Raw genomic sequence first — 16,994 nt, forward strand, 5'->3', positions numbered from 1 at the left:
CGAAACCCACTGTACCCACATATGGGTGCCCCCCTTCACCTCTTAGGGCTATGGTAGTGGTGTACAGTTGTGAGGAGTGGGTTTTGGGAGGGGGGTTGGGGGGCTCAGTACCCAAGGTAAGGGAGCTATGCACCTGGGAGCAATTTGTGACGTCCACTGCAGTGCCCCCTAGGGTGCCTGGTTGGTGACCTGGCATGTCAGGGGGACCAGTGCACTACAAATTCTGGCTCTTCCCACAACCAAAAGGGCTTGGATTTGGTCGTTTTTAAGATGGGCGTCCTCGGTTTCCATTACGGTTGAAAACCGGGGACGACCATCTCATTTAGGTCGACCATCTCTAAGGTCGACCTAAATGTTGAGATTTGGGCATCCCCAACCGTATTATCGAAACGAAAGATGGACGTCCATCTTGTTTTGATAATACGGGTTTTCCCGCCCCTTCGCAGGGTCATCCTGTGAGGACGCCCTCATGAAAACTTGGCCGCCCTGTTCGATTATGCACATCCAGGTGTCATATCTATCCTCTCCTGGGTTTCTTCCAAAGTACACATATTGAAGTCTTAAGTCTATTCCATATGCTCTGTGACAAAGGTTAAAGGCCATTTTAGTAGCCACCCTCTGGACTGACTCCATCCTGTTTATATCTTTTTGAAGGTGTGATTTCTAGAATTGTTCACAGAGCTCCAAATGAGGTCTAACCAGAGACTTATACAGAAGCACTATGATTTCCATTTTCCTACTGGCCATTCCTCTTCCAATGCACCCAAGCATCCTTCTGTCTATATTAGATGATTATATTCAATACTGAGAAGTCAATATTCATCAGTGTGGCCATTACACTTCGACAGACCATTTAAAGATTTTCAGTGTCAGATATGTATTGGCACTTTGAAAAACCATGTATAACTTTAAATGGCCCGTTATATCTGCTACTCTCCTGTCAGCATTTCAATAGATATTGTATGTGCTCAGCAGCTAAATTTTTCTGATGAAGTTATGTTTTTTTCATTGACTGGTAAATTTCACCATTCTATGAATAAATCAGCCAAATTTATCTATGGAACCACCGCAGTCTTTTTGGTTTTTAAGCACTAATGCAGCTGATGCCACCAATTCCATAAGTGCCTTTGAATACTGGTCTGTGAGAGTATTAGAGTTTGCTTAGATTATCTGGATGGATAGTATTTTTATAAATACATGAAATAAATTAAAACATTTTGACTGACACCCAGTTCTAAATATTTTGCACACCTGCAAGCAAGTATCACAAAGATACATAGCAATGAAAGAGAGAAACAAAACAGTGATGGCAACAAATGTGCTTCAACCAAGAAAAAGAATGTTTTTCAGATATTAACATAAATAGTACGGGGAATCAAGAATAAGATCAGCCCCAATATTCTAATCAGACTCATTCTCCTCTAATACACAAGAAGTAAGAGGATGTTGAGTGTTAATCACATTCATGTTCCACATACTATTTATGACAGTCCCTAAAAAACTTGCTTTGCTTTTAGTGGATGTTGTGTTGTCTGAACTTTCGGTTTTTTTAAGCATGAATACAGGAAAGACAGTTGAAGAGAGCTTATGTCTTTAGATATTTATCAGGTATCATATAGGTCACTTGGTGTATCTCTGCTTCTCTTCTACATACCGATCAGGGGCGTAGCCAGACTTCGGCAGGAGGGGGGGTTCAGAGCCCGAGGTGAGGGGGCTCATTTTAGCCACCCACGGCACCGCCGACCCCCTCAGCCTCTTTTGACAACCACCCCCCCGGCACCGCTGCCCCTCCCCTGTCCCTTTCGACCCCCCCATCCTGCTGCCGCCACCAAGCCTCCCCCGCCAGGTACCTTTTCTGGTGGGGGTCCACAACCCCTAGCAGCCGAAGTCCCCTTCAGCGTTGGTCTCCGAGTCCGGCGCGTTCACTGATCTGGAGTCTGTTTCTGAGTCCTGCTGTCCTGCACGTTCCCACGCGCAGGACATCAGGACTCACAGAAACAGAATCCAGATCATCACTGCCCCGGAGATCAGCGCTGAAGAGGACTTCAGCTGGTGGGGGGGTGGGGACCCCCACCAGCAAAGGTACCTGACGGCGGCAGCGGGGGAGGGTTGGTGGCGGCGGGGGGGGGGGGTGTCAAATGTGGCGGGGGGGGGGGGGGTAAGCAGGGGGGCCATGGCTAAATCTGCGGGGGCCCATGCCCCCGTGGCCCCACCTAGCTACGCCCCTGATACCGATATGTTAAAGCTGGAATGAAGGCCAGAAGCAGAGTGGAGGAGTGGCCTAGTGGTTAGGGTGGTGGACTTTGGTCCTGGGGAACTGAGGAACTGAGTTCGATTCCCACTTCAGTCACAGGCAGCTCCTTGTGACTCTGGGCAAGTCACTTAACCCTCCATTGCCCCATGTAAGCCGCATTGAGCCTGCCATGAGTGGGAAAGCGCAGGGTACAAATGTAACAAAAACAAAAAATAAAATAAAATAAATAAAAAATTCCAAAAACAAAAAATAAAATAAATAAAAAATTCCAAAAACACAGATCTGTGATTTAGTCCTGAACTATTACCTGTACAGGTGATCCTTATCTCCTCCCATGTGGGTAGGCACAGGGGCAAGGTCTGCAGGCATGGCTGGGGTCACTACCTGTCAGGAGGTATGTGGATCAGGTAATGTGGAAAGACAACAACACAAAAATAACCATCAAAAAGATGCACCCAGGATCTACATACAAATCTTTAGACAATGCAGATGAAATCTAAATGTCAAGCTTGTAGCAATGCACATGGAATCTATGTGTAAATCTCAACTTTTGGACTACATTCAAAATCCATATGTAGGGCAGCTGGTACTCTAGCAGAAGTGTCATCTGCTTGGATTCCCATTGCCAGTACCTGAACCAACAAAATTTTACCTCTTGTCTGACCTCAGACAATACTTGACAAGTGTACCTTCTGCCCTCTTAAACAAAGATTGAGAAGCTGACAAAAGCCAAAAGAATATAGGAGTAACAATTATAATCAGTGGAAGTGCACAGGATGTGGAAGGAAAACCTCCCTGACTATAAAACCTTGACTCACTGTTGAAACCCTGTTTTTGGCTCCTGATATCTCCCCTGCCTCTGACCTTTACCATTAGGGGGAGCTCCTTCAAGCCTAAGTGTAAGCTTGAGCAATATAGGTTCCAGCTCACAGAGCCACATACTAAGCTACCCAAGCTGGTATAAGAAAAGCCTAAGGAGTGATACTGAGGTATACAGGTGTCAGAACCAGGGGCGTAGCTAGGTGGGGCCAAGGGGCATGGGCCCCCACAGATTTAATCCTGACGTCCAGCACGCCCTGCATGTAAAGGAACGTGCAGGACGTGCTGAATGTCAGGACTCAAAGCACAGATCAGCGAACGCACCAGAGACCGTCGCTGAAGAAGACTAAAGTTGGCGGGGGTTAGAGACCCCCGCCAGCCAAGGTACCTTGCGGCAGCAGCAGGGGGTTGAAAGTGGTGGGGGTGGGGAGGGTTGGCGGCTGTGGGAGGCGGGCTAAAATGTGCACCCCTACCTTGGGCTCTGGACCCCCCCTCCCGCAGAGGTCTGGCTACATCCCCCTGGTCAGAACTGCTTAAGTTGCCGCCTTTTTGGATGCTTGAGGGTGCAGGGAACCCTCTATATCCCTTCTGAGATATAGAGAAGGAAAGACTGGGCTATAGTTTGTGAGTTCCAGCAAAGGAACCTGGCCACACATATTAGAAAAGGGTTACCATATTTGAGTGACAAAAAAGAGGACACAAAATATAATTCAGCCACACCCCTGTCGCACCCCTGCCCTGCTCCTGTCATACCCTCATCCCACCCCACCATACACCTCTGCACCACAGTATCACCTTGACCGCCCCCCCAGAAAGCCAGATTCCCTCTCCTCCTATGTATATCTCCTCCCCAATCTTTTTTCCAGCCTCCCTCTACCCACATGACTCCAGTCACATCCCTTTCCCTCCCCTCCTGTACCTTATCTAAGTGCTGTGGTGGTCTAGTGGCCACTTCAGGGCAAGAAAGAGCACCTTTCTTCTTGCCCAGCACTGCCGCAGACCTCTTGCTCCCGGCTGCCGAGAGTACAAGCATTGACCTTGCAAGACTCCTGCACAAGTCTTGCGAGGCCGCTGCTTGAACTCTCGGCAGCCATTCTGAAGCAGCGCCGGGAGCAAGAGGTCTGCAGCTGTGCCGGGCAGGAAAGCAGGGGCTCTTTCCTGCCCTGAAGAGGCCACTAGACCACCAGGGCATGATAATAAGGTAAAGGAGGGGAGGGGAGGACAACCCTGTCCACCTGCCCGTCTGTCCGCAAACCCAGACAAATGGGCAGGCTGGCAAAACCCACCCAGACCCCCGCAGTGTCCTCAAAAAGAGGACATGTCCGGGTAAAACTGGACATATGGTAACCCTATGTTAGTAGCCCGGGAACATTTACAAGGCTGAAGGAGAGATAACCTAATACATCTACATGGTCTCCAGGGTCCAACAATACTTTAACTGATGCTAAATACAAAGGACCTGCACCTGAGTCTCAGAGTTTGTGAGACTCATAGCTGCTAACACCTCAACTGTAAGTGGAACCTAAAATGAATTGTACTGCACTGCTACCCTCAGTAGTAATCACTTACTTTAAAGAACTGTGCTTACCGCTGCTATACTATGTAGTAGAAAATAGGAGTTAAGGAGAGTTGGACTTTCTCTGAGAGCGGAGTTGGGAGTGAATAGCCTCAGAAACATTGTATTATATATTGATTGCTACTTGTTGCCTTTGCCCTTGCGCCTGCCTCATTGTTTGTGCCTTTTGAGTAATTATAGTGAACAGTTGGCTCAGAACAACATTAGAGTCAGCTGAGTTATTGAGTGAGTGGATTAAATACAACTTTGAGAGGTGCTGCTTATCAACCTACTGATGTATGCCAGGCATGCCCTGGTTCCAACCAATAAATACTGTTTATGTGCAGGTCCACCAACCAGCTACAAGCTAGGCAACTGCCTAGGCAATACAGAACAAACCCCCCCCCCCCCCCAACACACACACACTCTACATGAGAAGACATATCTAACCTGCTGAAGGTTGTATGGCGGTGGAGGTGGCTGCTGTTCACATCCATCCTTTGGGATCCCATTGGTATGAGACACAGGTCCACTACAGCTCCGCTCTTGTCCAGGTGTTTCTAGATTGTCTGTGAGCAAGACAGGCCGTTTAGAGATATGGGAAGTAGTGGTCTCTAGATCTGCGAGCAAAGCATCTGAAAAACAGAGTTCCACCACAAGTTAGACTGGAAGCAATAACTTACAGATTTTTCTTAGGGATTCCAGTTGTAGCTTTTCTAAAAGTCACATACATTGCCCTAATCACAGACACTTCTGAAAGTTGCTATGCTTCTCAGTTCTAGACCTCTCTAAAATGTTATGGAGCCCAATCACTTCTATAACTGTTAAAGTTTTCTCTCAAAATAATAGGCTGCTTGAATCACAGAATTCTAGAAAAAAATACGGGCAGCAACCTTCAGTCACAAATCTCTACAAACTCCATGGCCCTACATGCTGAAGTAGATAACTTAGACATGTTGCTTGGTTCTCAGGATGCATATGTGATGCTGAAGAGACAAAAGAGCTGAAGAAACTATTGTACCGAGGCCCCAGGCTCAGAATGGGAAAATTAGGTTCTTACCTTGGTAATTTTCTTTCCTTTAGTCATAGCAGATGAAGCCATTACGTATGGGTTGTGTCCATCAACCAGCAGGGGGAGATAGAGAGCACTCAACTTTCACAGTGCCTCATGGCCAGCTAGCTCCACTGCCTCTTCAGTATCTGAAGCTTCCAAAGCAGTATGGCAAACCGCAATGGGAATAACATGAGCTTTCCTCACAGCGAACGATGGCCCCCCCTAACAAGGGCATGAACTCTAAAGGAGGGAATGAACACATCTTCCTGGAGGGAATAAACTCGTCCTCCTTATTGTATAACTGGAGGGGATACACGCAACCTCCTGGAGGGAATAAACTCATCCTCCAAAACATAAACTGGAGGAAATGGACTCATCCTCCTATAAGTGAACATGAATCCTGAAGACTGTTTTTCAACTTTCTCCCAAGGAAGGAACTTCAGGAAACAAGAACAGAACCTGAAACAGATTCACAGCATACAGACAATCATACAGGGAGGGCTCATGGCTTCATCTGCTATGACTAAAGGAAAGAAAATTACCAAGGTAAGAACCTAATTTTCCCTTCCTTGTCATCATGCAGATGAAGCCATTACGTATGGGATGTAACAAAGCAATCCCTAAATAGGGTGGGAACAAGCCACACCACGCGCTAGCACCTGTGCTCCAAAGTGCGCATCCCTCCTGGCAGCCACATCCAGCCAGTAATGTCGGGCGAAAGAGAGCTTAGAAGCCCATGTTGCAGCACTGCAAATCTCATGAAGAGATAGTGCTCCAGTTTCCGCCCAGGAAGAGGAAATCGATCTGGTAGAATGCGCCTTAAAGGCTACAGGCGGAGACCGGCCGGCAAGCAGATAAGCTGAAAAGATAGTTTCTTTGAGCCAGCGGGGCAATAGTGGCTTTAGACGCTGGAGACCCTCTGCGAGGACCTGATAGCAAAACAAACAGATGATCAGAGGTCTTGAAAGAGTTAGTAACTCACAGATACTGCAGCAGAGTCCTGCGCACATCCAACAGGTGCAACTGCCCAAAAGATTCTGGAAACTCCTCCTTATCAAAGGAGGGCAAGAAAATAGGCTGGTTTAGGTGAAACGCTGAAACCACCTTAGGCATGAAGGAAGGCACGGTCGGAACCGTGACCCCGGACTCTGAGAATTGCAGAAATGGGTCTCTACAGGACAGCGCCTGGAGCTCTGACACCCGTCTCGCCGAAGTAATGGCCACAAGAAAAACGGCTTTTAGTGTCAATTCTTTCTCCGATGCTCGCCGAAGCGGCTCAAAAGGAGAAGCCTGCAGGGCCTTCAAAACTAGCCCCAGGTTCCAAGCTGGACAGGGTGCTCGCACGGGAGGCCAGAGCCAAAGCACCCCTCTAAGAAACCGTGCCACATCTGGATGAGCAGCTAAAGACACAACTTCAACCTTACCACAAAGGGAGGCCAACGCTACCACTTGCACCCGCAGGGAATTATAGGCCAAGCCTTTTTGTACACCATCCTGCAAAAAGTCCAGAATCGGCGAGACAGGAGCCCACATGGGTGTGATCGCTTTTGAAGCACACTAAGACTCAAACTGGCGCCAAATCCTGGCATAAGCCACGGAAGTGGAACGCTTGTGGGCCTGCAGGAGAGTGGAAATGACTGTGTTTGAAAAGCCTTTGTCCCTCAATTGCGCCCTCTCAATCGCCATGCCAAAAGACCAAAGCGGCAGGCATCCTCCATGGCTACCGGGCCCTGTGACAACAGGTTCGGTACCAGAGATAAAGGAAGGGGAGCCTCCACTAGCATCTGTCGGAGGTCCGCATACCAAAGCCTCCTGGGCCAATCCGGGGTGATGAGGACCACTTCTCCTGGGTGCAGCCGAATCCGCAGGAGCACGCGCCCTATCAAGGGCCATGGAGGGAACACATATAGTAGGCCCGGAGGCCAGGGCTGAGTCAAGGCATCCAACCCTGCCGAGCGAGGATCTCTCCGTCTGCTGAAGAAGCACGGGACTTTGGCATTGGAACTTGTCACCCTAAGATCCATCACGGGCTTGCCCCATTTGGCACATATCTGCAGGAATACTTCGTCTGCTAGTTCCCATTCTGCTGGATCGATCTGATGCCTGCTTAGATAATCGGCGTGCACGTTGCTCTGACCTGCAATGTGAGCTGCCGACAGAAACTGAAGATGCAGCTCGGCCCAGTGGCAAATCTGTTCGGCCTGCGCGGCCAGTGCTCTGCACTGAGTGCCGCCTTGTTAATTTATATAGGCCACTGCTGTTGTGTTGTCCAACATCCCTCTGACAGCCAATCCTTCCAGGGTCACTTGAAAGGCCAGAAGTGCCTGAAACAGCGCTTTCAAATCTAGGCGGTTGATGGACCACTCCGACTCTTCGGGTGTCCATAGACCCTGGGCGTGCTTCCCCTTGCAATGTGCGCCCCAGCCCTTCAGGCTGGCATCTGTCACTACTAGACACCAATCGGGGAGCGCCAGCGGCATTCCTCGCCGCAGCATGCTGTCTGAGAGCCACCACTCCATGCTGAGTCGGGCCGCAGGGAGCCAAGAAAGTCTGCATTGATAATCCTGAGAAACTGGAGACCATCTTTGACGTAGGGAATACTGTAGAGGTCTCAGGTGCGCTCTCGCCCAGGGCACCACTTCCAAAGTGGCTGTCATCAATCCCAGCAGCTGGACAATGTCCCAAGCTCGCGGGCGGGGCATCCTCAGGAGCAGACGGACCTGATTATGAAGCTTGCACCGCCTTAGCTCAGGTAGGAATATATAGCCCGAGTCTGTGTCGAACCTGGCCCCCAAATATTCTAGAGATTGCGAGGGGATCAGGTGACTTTTGGCCATATTGACGATCCAGCCTAGAGACTGAAGTACTGAGACCACTCTGGCTGTAGCTGTTGGATTATTTGTAGTAAATAATTAGCAGATTTTAGTACACACAGCTTCAGCTTTAGAAGTGTTAATTTCTTTCTTCATCTCTCTCTCATTCACCCCTGAATAATTCACTGCTGAGTCACTTTAAAGTTGAAGTAACAAAACATCTGTTTACTCACAGTTTGTAGTTAGATTATAATCAGACAGGCTTATATATACATATTACTATACATTTGTATTATCAGCTCCTTCCATGTGCTTAGATGGTAATGGATGCTCACACCACCATAGATCCTCTCAGGTTAGGAGAGATCATGAGCTCCATGTGCTCCATGTGCTGCATGTGCTGTGTCTGACCCCCACAGGAAGTTGCATAGCTGTGTGACCTCTCTAAGTAATTCACATCAGAGGTCACAGAGTAATCACAGAGAAATAATAGGTGACAGGCAATGCATGTAAAATACAATTACATTCCAACAAACCCCTTCTCATGCATAACTGTCATGCAATTATTTATTCATACAAAGTCCAAGCTTTATACGCAGATTCACAAAATGTTCTCTGGGTAACGGTTTGGTCATGATGTCAGCTGTCATCTCACTGGTGTGACAATAGTGTAGACTGATGACCCCTTCTTTCGCCAACTCTCGCACGTTGTGGTATTTCGTTGCGATGTGCTTGGTGCGTGACTGAACCTTGTCATTCTGTGACAGTCGGATGCAGCTCTGATTATCTTCCATTATCTGGATTGGTCTCTTTTCAGCTATTCCAAAATCCAGCAAAAGTTTTTCAATCCACATCAGTTCTCTGCACGCTTCCGATACGGCCACATATTCAGCTTCTGTAGAAGACAGACTCACAATACTTTGTTTATGACTGGCCCATGAAATTTGTACATTTCCATACATAAACACATATCCACTTGTGGATTTATAATCAGAATGATCCCCTGCCCAATCTGAATCACAGTAACATATTAGTTTTGGATTACTATTGGCTGAAATCTTTAATTTACAATCAATGGTACCCTTTAAATACCTTACCATCCTTTTAACTGCAGTCCAATCTGATTTGGTAGGTGAGCTGACCCTTCTGCTCAAAATTCCTACTGCATTTGCTATATCAGCCCTGTATGTGGTAGCTAGATATAAAAGCTTACCTATGGCTGATCTATATTGGATGTTATCTGGTAAAGGTTCTCTTACTGTTTCATCCTTCAGAAAATCAGTGATCATGGGAGTGCTTACAACTTGGGCATCTTGCATACCTAAACTTTCAATAAGCTCATTTATTTTCTGCTTCTGGCTTAGAAGATAAGAACCATCATTTTGTTTCTCAATTTCTATACCAAGATAGTATGACACATTACCAAGTTCTTTTATCTCAACATTGTGGTTTAAATATTTTACAATGCCCTTGTACTCTTGCTCACTTTCGCTTGCAATGAGCAGATCATCAACAAAAGCTAAAATGTATGCATATTGTCCATTTCTGCACCTAGTGTACAAGCATTTATCTGCTTCACCTTGCTTAAATCCTAAATTTGTCAATATTTCATGCAATTTATCATTCCAACATTTTGCACTTTGCTTTAATCCATAAAGACCTTTGTTTAATTTACACACTAGCTGTCTTTGTTTTGTATTTATGAAACCTGTTGGTTGTTCCATGTACAAGTCTTCAGTTATATCTCCGTGAAGAAACGCTGTTTTCACATCAATGTGGTTGACTTGCATGCCTTTTGAGACTGCAATGCTCAGAAGTGTTCTAATTGTCGTGTGTTTCACTACAGGTGCAAACACTTCATCAAAATCTTCTCCATATTTTTGAAGATATCCCTTTGCGACTAATCTGGCTTTATACCTTTCCACTTTTCCTTGTGCATTCCTTTTTAACTTGAATACCCATTTGCATCCTATAGCTTTCTTGCCAGGAGGTAATTTTGTAAGAATCCAAGTATTATTTTTATCCAATGCATCAATTTCTTCTTGTGCAGCTTTATGCCATTCAGCAGCTTCTTCTGCTGGCATTTTCTCAATCTCATCCCATGTTAAGGGCTCTTGAGCTTCTGCTGACTTTGTTAGGTAAGACAGTCTTGGGGGTGGAACACCTTTGTTTTCCCTGGATGAGCGTCTGACAACAGGTTGGTCCGACCTTTCTGCATCCTCTATATCTGAGAGTCCTTCTCCAATTGATTCCCCTTCTCCAACTGTACTGTCTTCTTCAATGATCCTTTCTGTGTCTGCTTCCTCTGTCTGTTCCTCGTTAGATACAGATGAGTTGCTTTCAGACATCTGCCTTGGTATGGCATTTATATACACTGGCATGTCTATTATGGTTCTAGTTTCATATTCTGGATGATAAGGCTCATCTGGGATAATCCAGCCTTTATCAACCCTTTTGTTTTCATCAAAATATGTAACATGTCTTATGCCAACAATGCCAGTTTTCAGATTCAAAATTCTATATCCTTTGTGTCCTGGAGCATAGCCAACTAAAATGCCCCTTTCTGTTGTGGAATCCAGCTTATGCCTTTTTTGCTTTGGTATATGAGCATATGCTGTACTTCCAAATGTTCTTATGTGTGACAGGTTTGGCTTCCTACCATGCCATGTCTCATGTGGTGTGCGCTCAGCGCCTTTAGTTGGCATTCTGTTTTGTAGGTACACTGCTGTGAGAATGGCTTCCCCCCATAGTCTTTTAGGGAGATTGCTATCTGACAGCATACATCTGGTCATTTCCACAAGTGACCTAAATTTTCTCTCTGCAACAGAATTTTGCTCTGGTGTATAAGCTACTGTTGTGATATGTTGAATGCCTTCTTGTTCTAGAAATGTGCGCATGCTTTGTGAAGTGAACTCACCACCATTGTCGGTCTGAAGAACCTTTGGTTTTCTTTCAAATTTATTTCTCACCATGGCTACGTATTTCTTCAGCATGTCTGTGACTTGACTTTTCTCTTTCAGCAAATAGGCCACACAATATCTAGAGAAATCATCCAAGAATATTAGCACAAATCTGTTATTTCCCAATGATGGGATATTAAACGGTCCACATAAGTCACTGTGTATTAAGTCCAGCACTTTATTACTCCTATTTCCTGTGTATGCAGGAAATGAGGGTCTCACATCTTTTTGAGTAACACAGTCTATGCATTTCTCAATTTTGCCAGCATCTGCACTTATCTGAATGCCGGTGGCTAGTTGCCCACTGTGAAGATCCTGGATCACCTTAGAATCACGATGTCCCAGGCGGCGGTGCCAGATTTCCAGACTACATTTACCATCATTCTTCCTTACTTGCGCCATATGTGAGGCTTCACCTGAAATGTTCAGCTTATAAACATCATTATGCATAAAAGCTTCAGCATACACTTCATCATTTTTAGAGATTGTGCACTTACTGTTTTCAAAATGAATCGCAAATCCCTTCTTATCTAATGTAGATACACTAAGCATATTGCAAACTGCTTGGGGAATATACAAGACATCACTTACAGGAATTTCTTTAACTTCATTAGACACTTTGCATTTTAAGAATCCAATACCTTTTGCTTGGATCTTAGCAGTCCCTGCGTTTGCAGTTTTAAGAATACCTTCCTCTGGATACATTTCCTGAAAGAAATCCTTACAATTGGTTAAATGGCATGTACTCCCTGAATCCAAAATCCAAGTACTTTCATTTGAATTATTATTTACCATAGTCAAAGATTTTTCTGCCATTAGAAAGCCCTTGTGTTTATCTTTGTCCTTCATACATTTCCTGGTTTGAAAATTCTTTAGTTCCATTGGCTTAGGTGAGCTAGAGGGAGTGTTTTGTGTTTCCTTACACCATTTAGATACATGTCCCTCCTTTCCACATGAGTAGCAAATCAGCTTGCCCTTGGGTGGAGTTTTCCCATAGCTCCGCCTTCCTCTGTTCTTTGCCAAGAAATTTGTTTCATTTCTCTCTGACTTGCTTTGAGAACACATCTCCTCAGAATCATTTATTATGCATTCCTGCCTTAGTTTTGATGTTGCCTGTTCAAAAGATTGCCCTTCAATGGCCTCATTTACAGACCTAAAAACATCAAACTTCTTTGATAGTGAGGTAAAAAGAAATGCTCTTTTCAATGCATCACACATGGGAATTCCAGAAAGTTCTAGCTTTTGAAATGAAGACATAAGATACATAATGTGATCATTACATTTACTTTTATCCCTTAATTTGGTTTCATTCAACTCTGCCAGCCAAATTGGTTGCTGCTTTGCATATGTAGTTGCATACATAGTTCTCAGTTTATGTAAAATGTCCTTTGGTGTATCTTTTCCCTCCACTAATATGGCTTGTTTCTCTGAGAGAGCTTCCAAAAGCATGCACTTCACATAATAGTTTGCATTGTCCCATTCAGCCATATTTTCAGCTGTTCTGTCTTGGTCTAAGCACATATTTAATCTTTTTGCTCGAAGGAGACATATGAATCTTAGTTCCCACTGCCGATAATTAAACTCAGTTAATTTAGGCACCTTGAGAGAATAGAACAATGGTGAATTTCTTCCCTCAGCCATTTTCTTAGCCTTCTGTCTGCTGTGTGGGGGGAGAGAGAGACAGACTGAATCTTTCCTTTAAAACTTAAGAGAAAAATGTGGCCTTTTTTTCTGCCTGGTAATATTTCTCTTCTTTTTCAATTCCTGGCCCTGGGCCCATAACCCTTTTGTTGGATTATTTGTAGTAAATAATTAGCAGATTTTAGTACACACAGCTTCAGCTTTAGAAATGTTAATTTCTTTCTTCATCTCTCTCTCATTCACCCCTGAATAATTCACTGCTGAGTCACTTTAAAGTTGAAGTAACAAAACATCTGTTTACTCACAGTTTGTAGTTAGATTATAATCAGACAGGCTTATATATACATATTACTATACATTTGTATTATCAGCTCCTTCCATGTGCTTAGATGGTAATGGATGCTCACACCACCATAGATCCTCTCAGGTTAGGAGAGATCATGAGCTCCATGTGCTCCATGTGCTGCATGTGCTGTGTCTGACCCCCACAGGAAGTTGCATAGCTGTGTGACCTCTCTAAGTAATTCACATCAGAGGTCACAGAGTAATCACAGAGAAATAATAGGTGACAGGCAATGCATGTAAAATACAATTACATTCCAACAGTAGCTTGATAGCTCTCTGTTCCAGTCGTCTAGGTACGGGTGAACCCTGATACCTTCTCGCCTGAGCAAAGCAGCTACTACCACCATTACCTTCGAAAAGGTTCGGGGAGCTGTGGCGAGGCCAAAAGGCAAGGCCCGGAACTGGAAATGTTTTCCCAACACCGCAAACCTCAGAAACTTCTGGTATGGGGGCCAAATTGGTATGTGCAAGTAAGCTTCTTTCAGGTCTAGAGACGTGAGAAACTCTCCTGGCTGTACCGCAGCAATGACGGAGCGCAGGGTTTCCATGTGGAAAAGCTGCACTCTCAGGGACTTGTTTAATTCTTTTAAGTCCAGAATAGGACGAAAAGACCCACCTTTTTGCGGCACCACAAAGTAGATGGAGTATCAGCCGTAGCCGTGTTCGGCGGGAGGTACCGGGGACACAGCCCCTAACTGAATCAGACCTTGCAAAGTCTCCTCTACCGCCGCCCGTTTGGCGGCAGAACCGCATCGGGACTCCACAAACATGTCTCTTACTGGGGCATTGAATTCTATTCTGTATCCATCTCTGATCAGGTCCAGAACCCACTGATCTGAGGAAAGATTGGCCCACTCCTCGGCAAAGAGGGAAAGACGTCCTCCGATGACAGGAAGCGAGGAGGGGGCCAGCGCACCATCATTGAGAGGGTCGCCCCTGAACTCCAGGCCTAGAGCCGGTGGCTGCGGAACGCTTGTCCAAGCGAAAGGAGTTCCTCTGCTGAAAACGGGCATGAGAAGTGAACCCAGCAGAACGCCCTGGGCGGTACCTTCTAGCTTCACGGAAGCGAGGTCTATAAGAGGAGTGGACCGCCTGGTCCTTGGAGGAAGGCCTCGGCCTATCTTCGGGCAAGCGCTGGGGTTTAGGATCTCCCAGGCCTTTAACAATTTTCTCCAACTCCTCACCAAATAGGAGAAGGCCTTGAAAGGGCAACTTCACCAACCTTTGCTTAGAGGCCATGTCCGCTGCCCAATGTCATAGCCAAATAAGATGGCGAGCCGCCACTGCTACTGCCATTTGTTTAGCCGAAGCTCTGACAATATCATAAAGAGCATCATCCAAAAAGGACAAGGCCGACTCCATCCGCGGAGCCACATCCGAGAAGGGCTCCGCTCCATCACCGGGCTGTTCCACTGCCTGTTGCAACCACGCCAGGCAGGCTCTAGCAGCATAACAACTGCATGCAGATGCCCGAACAGTAAGACCTGCAATTTCAAAGGACCGTTTAAGTGCTGCTTCCAGCCTATAGTCTTGTATATCCTTCAGGGCAACTCCTCCTTCCACAGGGAGGGTAGTTCTCTTTGTCACCGCAGTGACTAGGGCATCTACTTTAGGCATTGCAAAGCGAGCCAGAATGGTATGGGATTTGCGTTCCAAGACGTATGAGCAGAGACTTGCTGACCTGAACATGTATACCCTGGAGGAAAGGAGGAACTGGGGTGATATGATACAGACGTTCAAATACTTGAAAGGTATTAATCCGCAAAAAAATCTTTTCCGGAGATGGGAAGGCGGTAGAACGAGAGGACATGAAATGAGATTGAAGGGGGGCAGACTCAAAAACGATGTCAGGAAGTATTTTTTCACGGAGAGGGTGGTGGATGCTTGGAATGCCCTCCTGCGGGAGGTGGTGGAGATGAAAACGGTAACGGAATTCAAACATGCATGGGATATGCATAAAGGAATCCTGTGCAGTAGGAATGGATCCTCAGAAGCTTAGCCAAAATTGGGTGGTGGAGCAGGTGGGGGAAGAGAGGTTGGTGGTTGGGAGGAAAGGATAGTGGAGGGCAGACTTATATGGTCTGTGCCAGAGCCAGTGATGGGAGGCGGGACTGGTGGTTGGGAGGCGGGAAATACTGCTGGGCAGACTTGTACGGTCTGTGCCCTGAAAAAGGCAGGTACAAATCAAGGTAAGGTATACACATATGAGTTTATCTTGTTGGGCAGACTGGATGGACCATGCAGGTCTTTTTCTGCCATCATCTACTATGTTACTAGCTATCCTAGGATTCACAGAGGAGGCCGTGCCACTGTCAGGCTCTTCAATAGAAAGGACCTGTAGGGCATCTGAAATAAGCGCTGGCAGAACATCACGGTGGAAAATCCTCACCGCCGAGGGATCATCCAGATCCTGTGGTAATTCTGCACCTGACTCTGGCTCCTCAGACCACGAAGGCCTGCCAGAACTCTCCGAATCCTCACAGCCCGACCACGGGGGGGGGGGGGGGGGGGGGGGGGAGGGGAGGGGAGGGGGGGGGGAAGGAGATGCACCACAATCTGAAGGGGAATTAGCCCTTCTATGCTTTTCTTTATGCCAATTATCAGGGAAAATAGTCTCAGCGGGCAGTCCCAGTCCAGAATCCACCAGGGGGGGGGGGGGGCAATAGAAGGGGCCTCAGCCGACCCTTGAGGGAGAGCTCTTTTCAGCATGTATGCTTTATGCAATAACAACACAAAATCAGGAGAGAAAAACTCACCCTGGGCACCCAGATCCCGTCCGGGGCTAGCCGCTCCCTGAATAGCCTCAATTCGAGGTGTTCCCCCCCCCCCCCCCCGGGCTCAGGGCTCTCCGTCTCTATGGAGGCCGCGCCATGCGGAGAATTCAAAATGGCATCCGATGCCAGCTCTGAGCGGGAAGAATCATCACTCGCCATGCTCGGGCCGGCTTTTACGCCTGTACAGCACCATTTACAGAGCCCTGCTGCTGATTTTCGCTTGCCACCCCGGGAACAGCGCTTTACATTCTCTGCAGCCATCGCCGAAAATGGCGGGAAAATTCAAAATGGCGGTTTTGCACCAAAAACGCCCTGATCGCGGGCCCACCCCGGAGGAGTTAGAAAACACTCTTACCTCACCGGACCGAGTATCCCAGCTCCGGTCCCACAGAAGAATCAAAAGAAAAACCTCTGTTCCAACGTCACTGCGCCAAAGCGCGATGCGACTTTTTTTTTTTTTTTTTTTAACGCTGTGAGGAAAGCAGAGGTAATAAGAACTCCGGAGGCTCAGATGAGTGGGAAAGGCAGGGAAAGGCGGACCAATGTGCCTGCATTCACTGAGTGGGAAAGGCCAGGGAAAAGCAAGCTAATGTGTCCACATCCTCAGGGGCATGGGTAAGGCAGGGAAAGGGCTGACCTATGTGCCTTCAAAGTGAAGCTGCTATAGCCTCTAACACCCCGGCTAACAACTGGCAAGCCAGGAGCCACCCCCAGGCAGATTTTTGATGGAGCTCGAAGAAGCTACAGCCACCCTGCTTGGGGAGATAGAGAATACTGAA

The 16,994-nt window shown here is 46.7% G+C and overlaps 1 protein-coding gene across 1 annotated transcript in view; it reads right to left on the reverse strand.

The window, feature by feature from the left end:
* The window catches only part of TGFB1I1 (transforming growth factor beta 1 induced transcript 1), a 133,766-nt gene that overhangs the window by 100,562 nt on the left and 16,210 nt on the right, over positions 1-16,994 (reverse strand). The window contains exons 2-3 of the mRNA XM_030210350.1: positions 5,079-5,263; positions 2,562-2,638 (exon numbers count right to left, since the gene is read on the reverse strand). Of these exons, the coding sequence (XP_030066210.1) occupies positions 2,562-2,638; positions 5,079-5,263 (262 nt within the window). The remainder of the gene's footprint in view (positions 1-2,561; positions 2,639-5,078; positions 5,264-16,994) is intronic.

The sequence above is a fragment of the Microcaecilia unicolor genome, chromosome 7 (genome assembly GCF_901765095.1).
Source record: "Microcaecilia unicolor chromosome 7, aMicUni1.1, whole genome shotgun sequence".
NCBI lineage: Eukaryota > Metazoa > Chordata > Amphibia > Gymnophiona > Siphonopidae > Microcaecilia > Microcaecilia unicolor.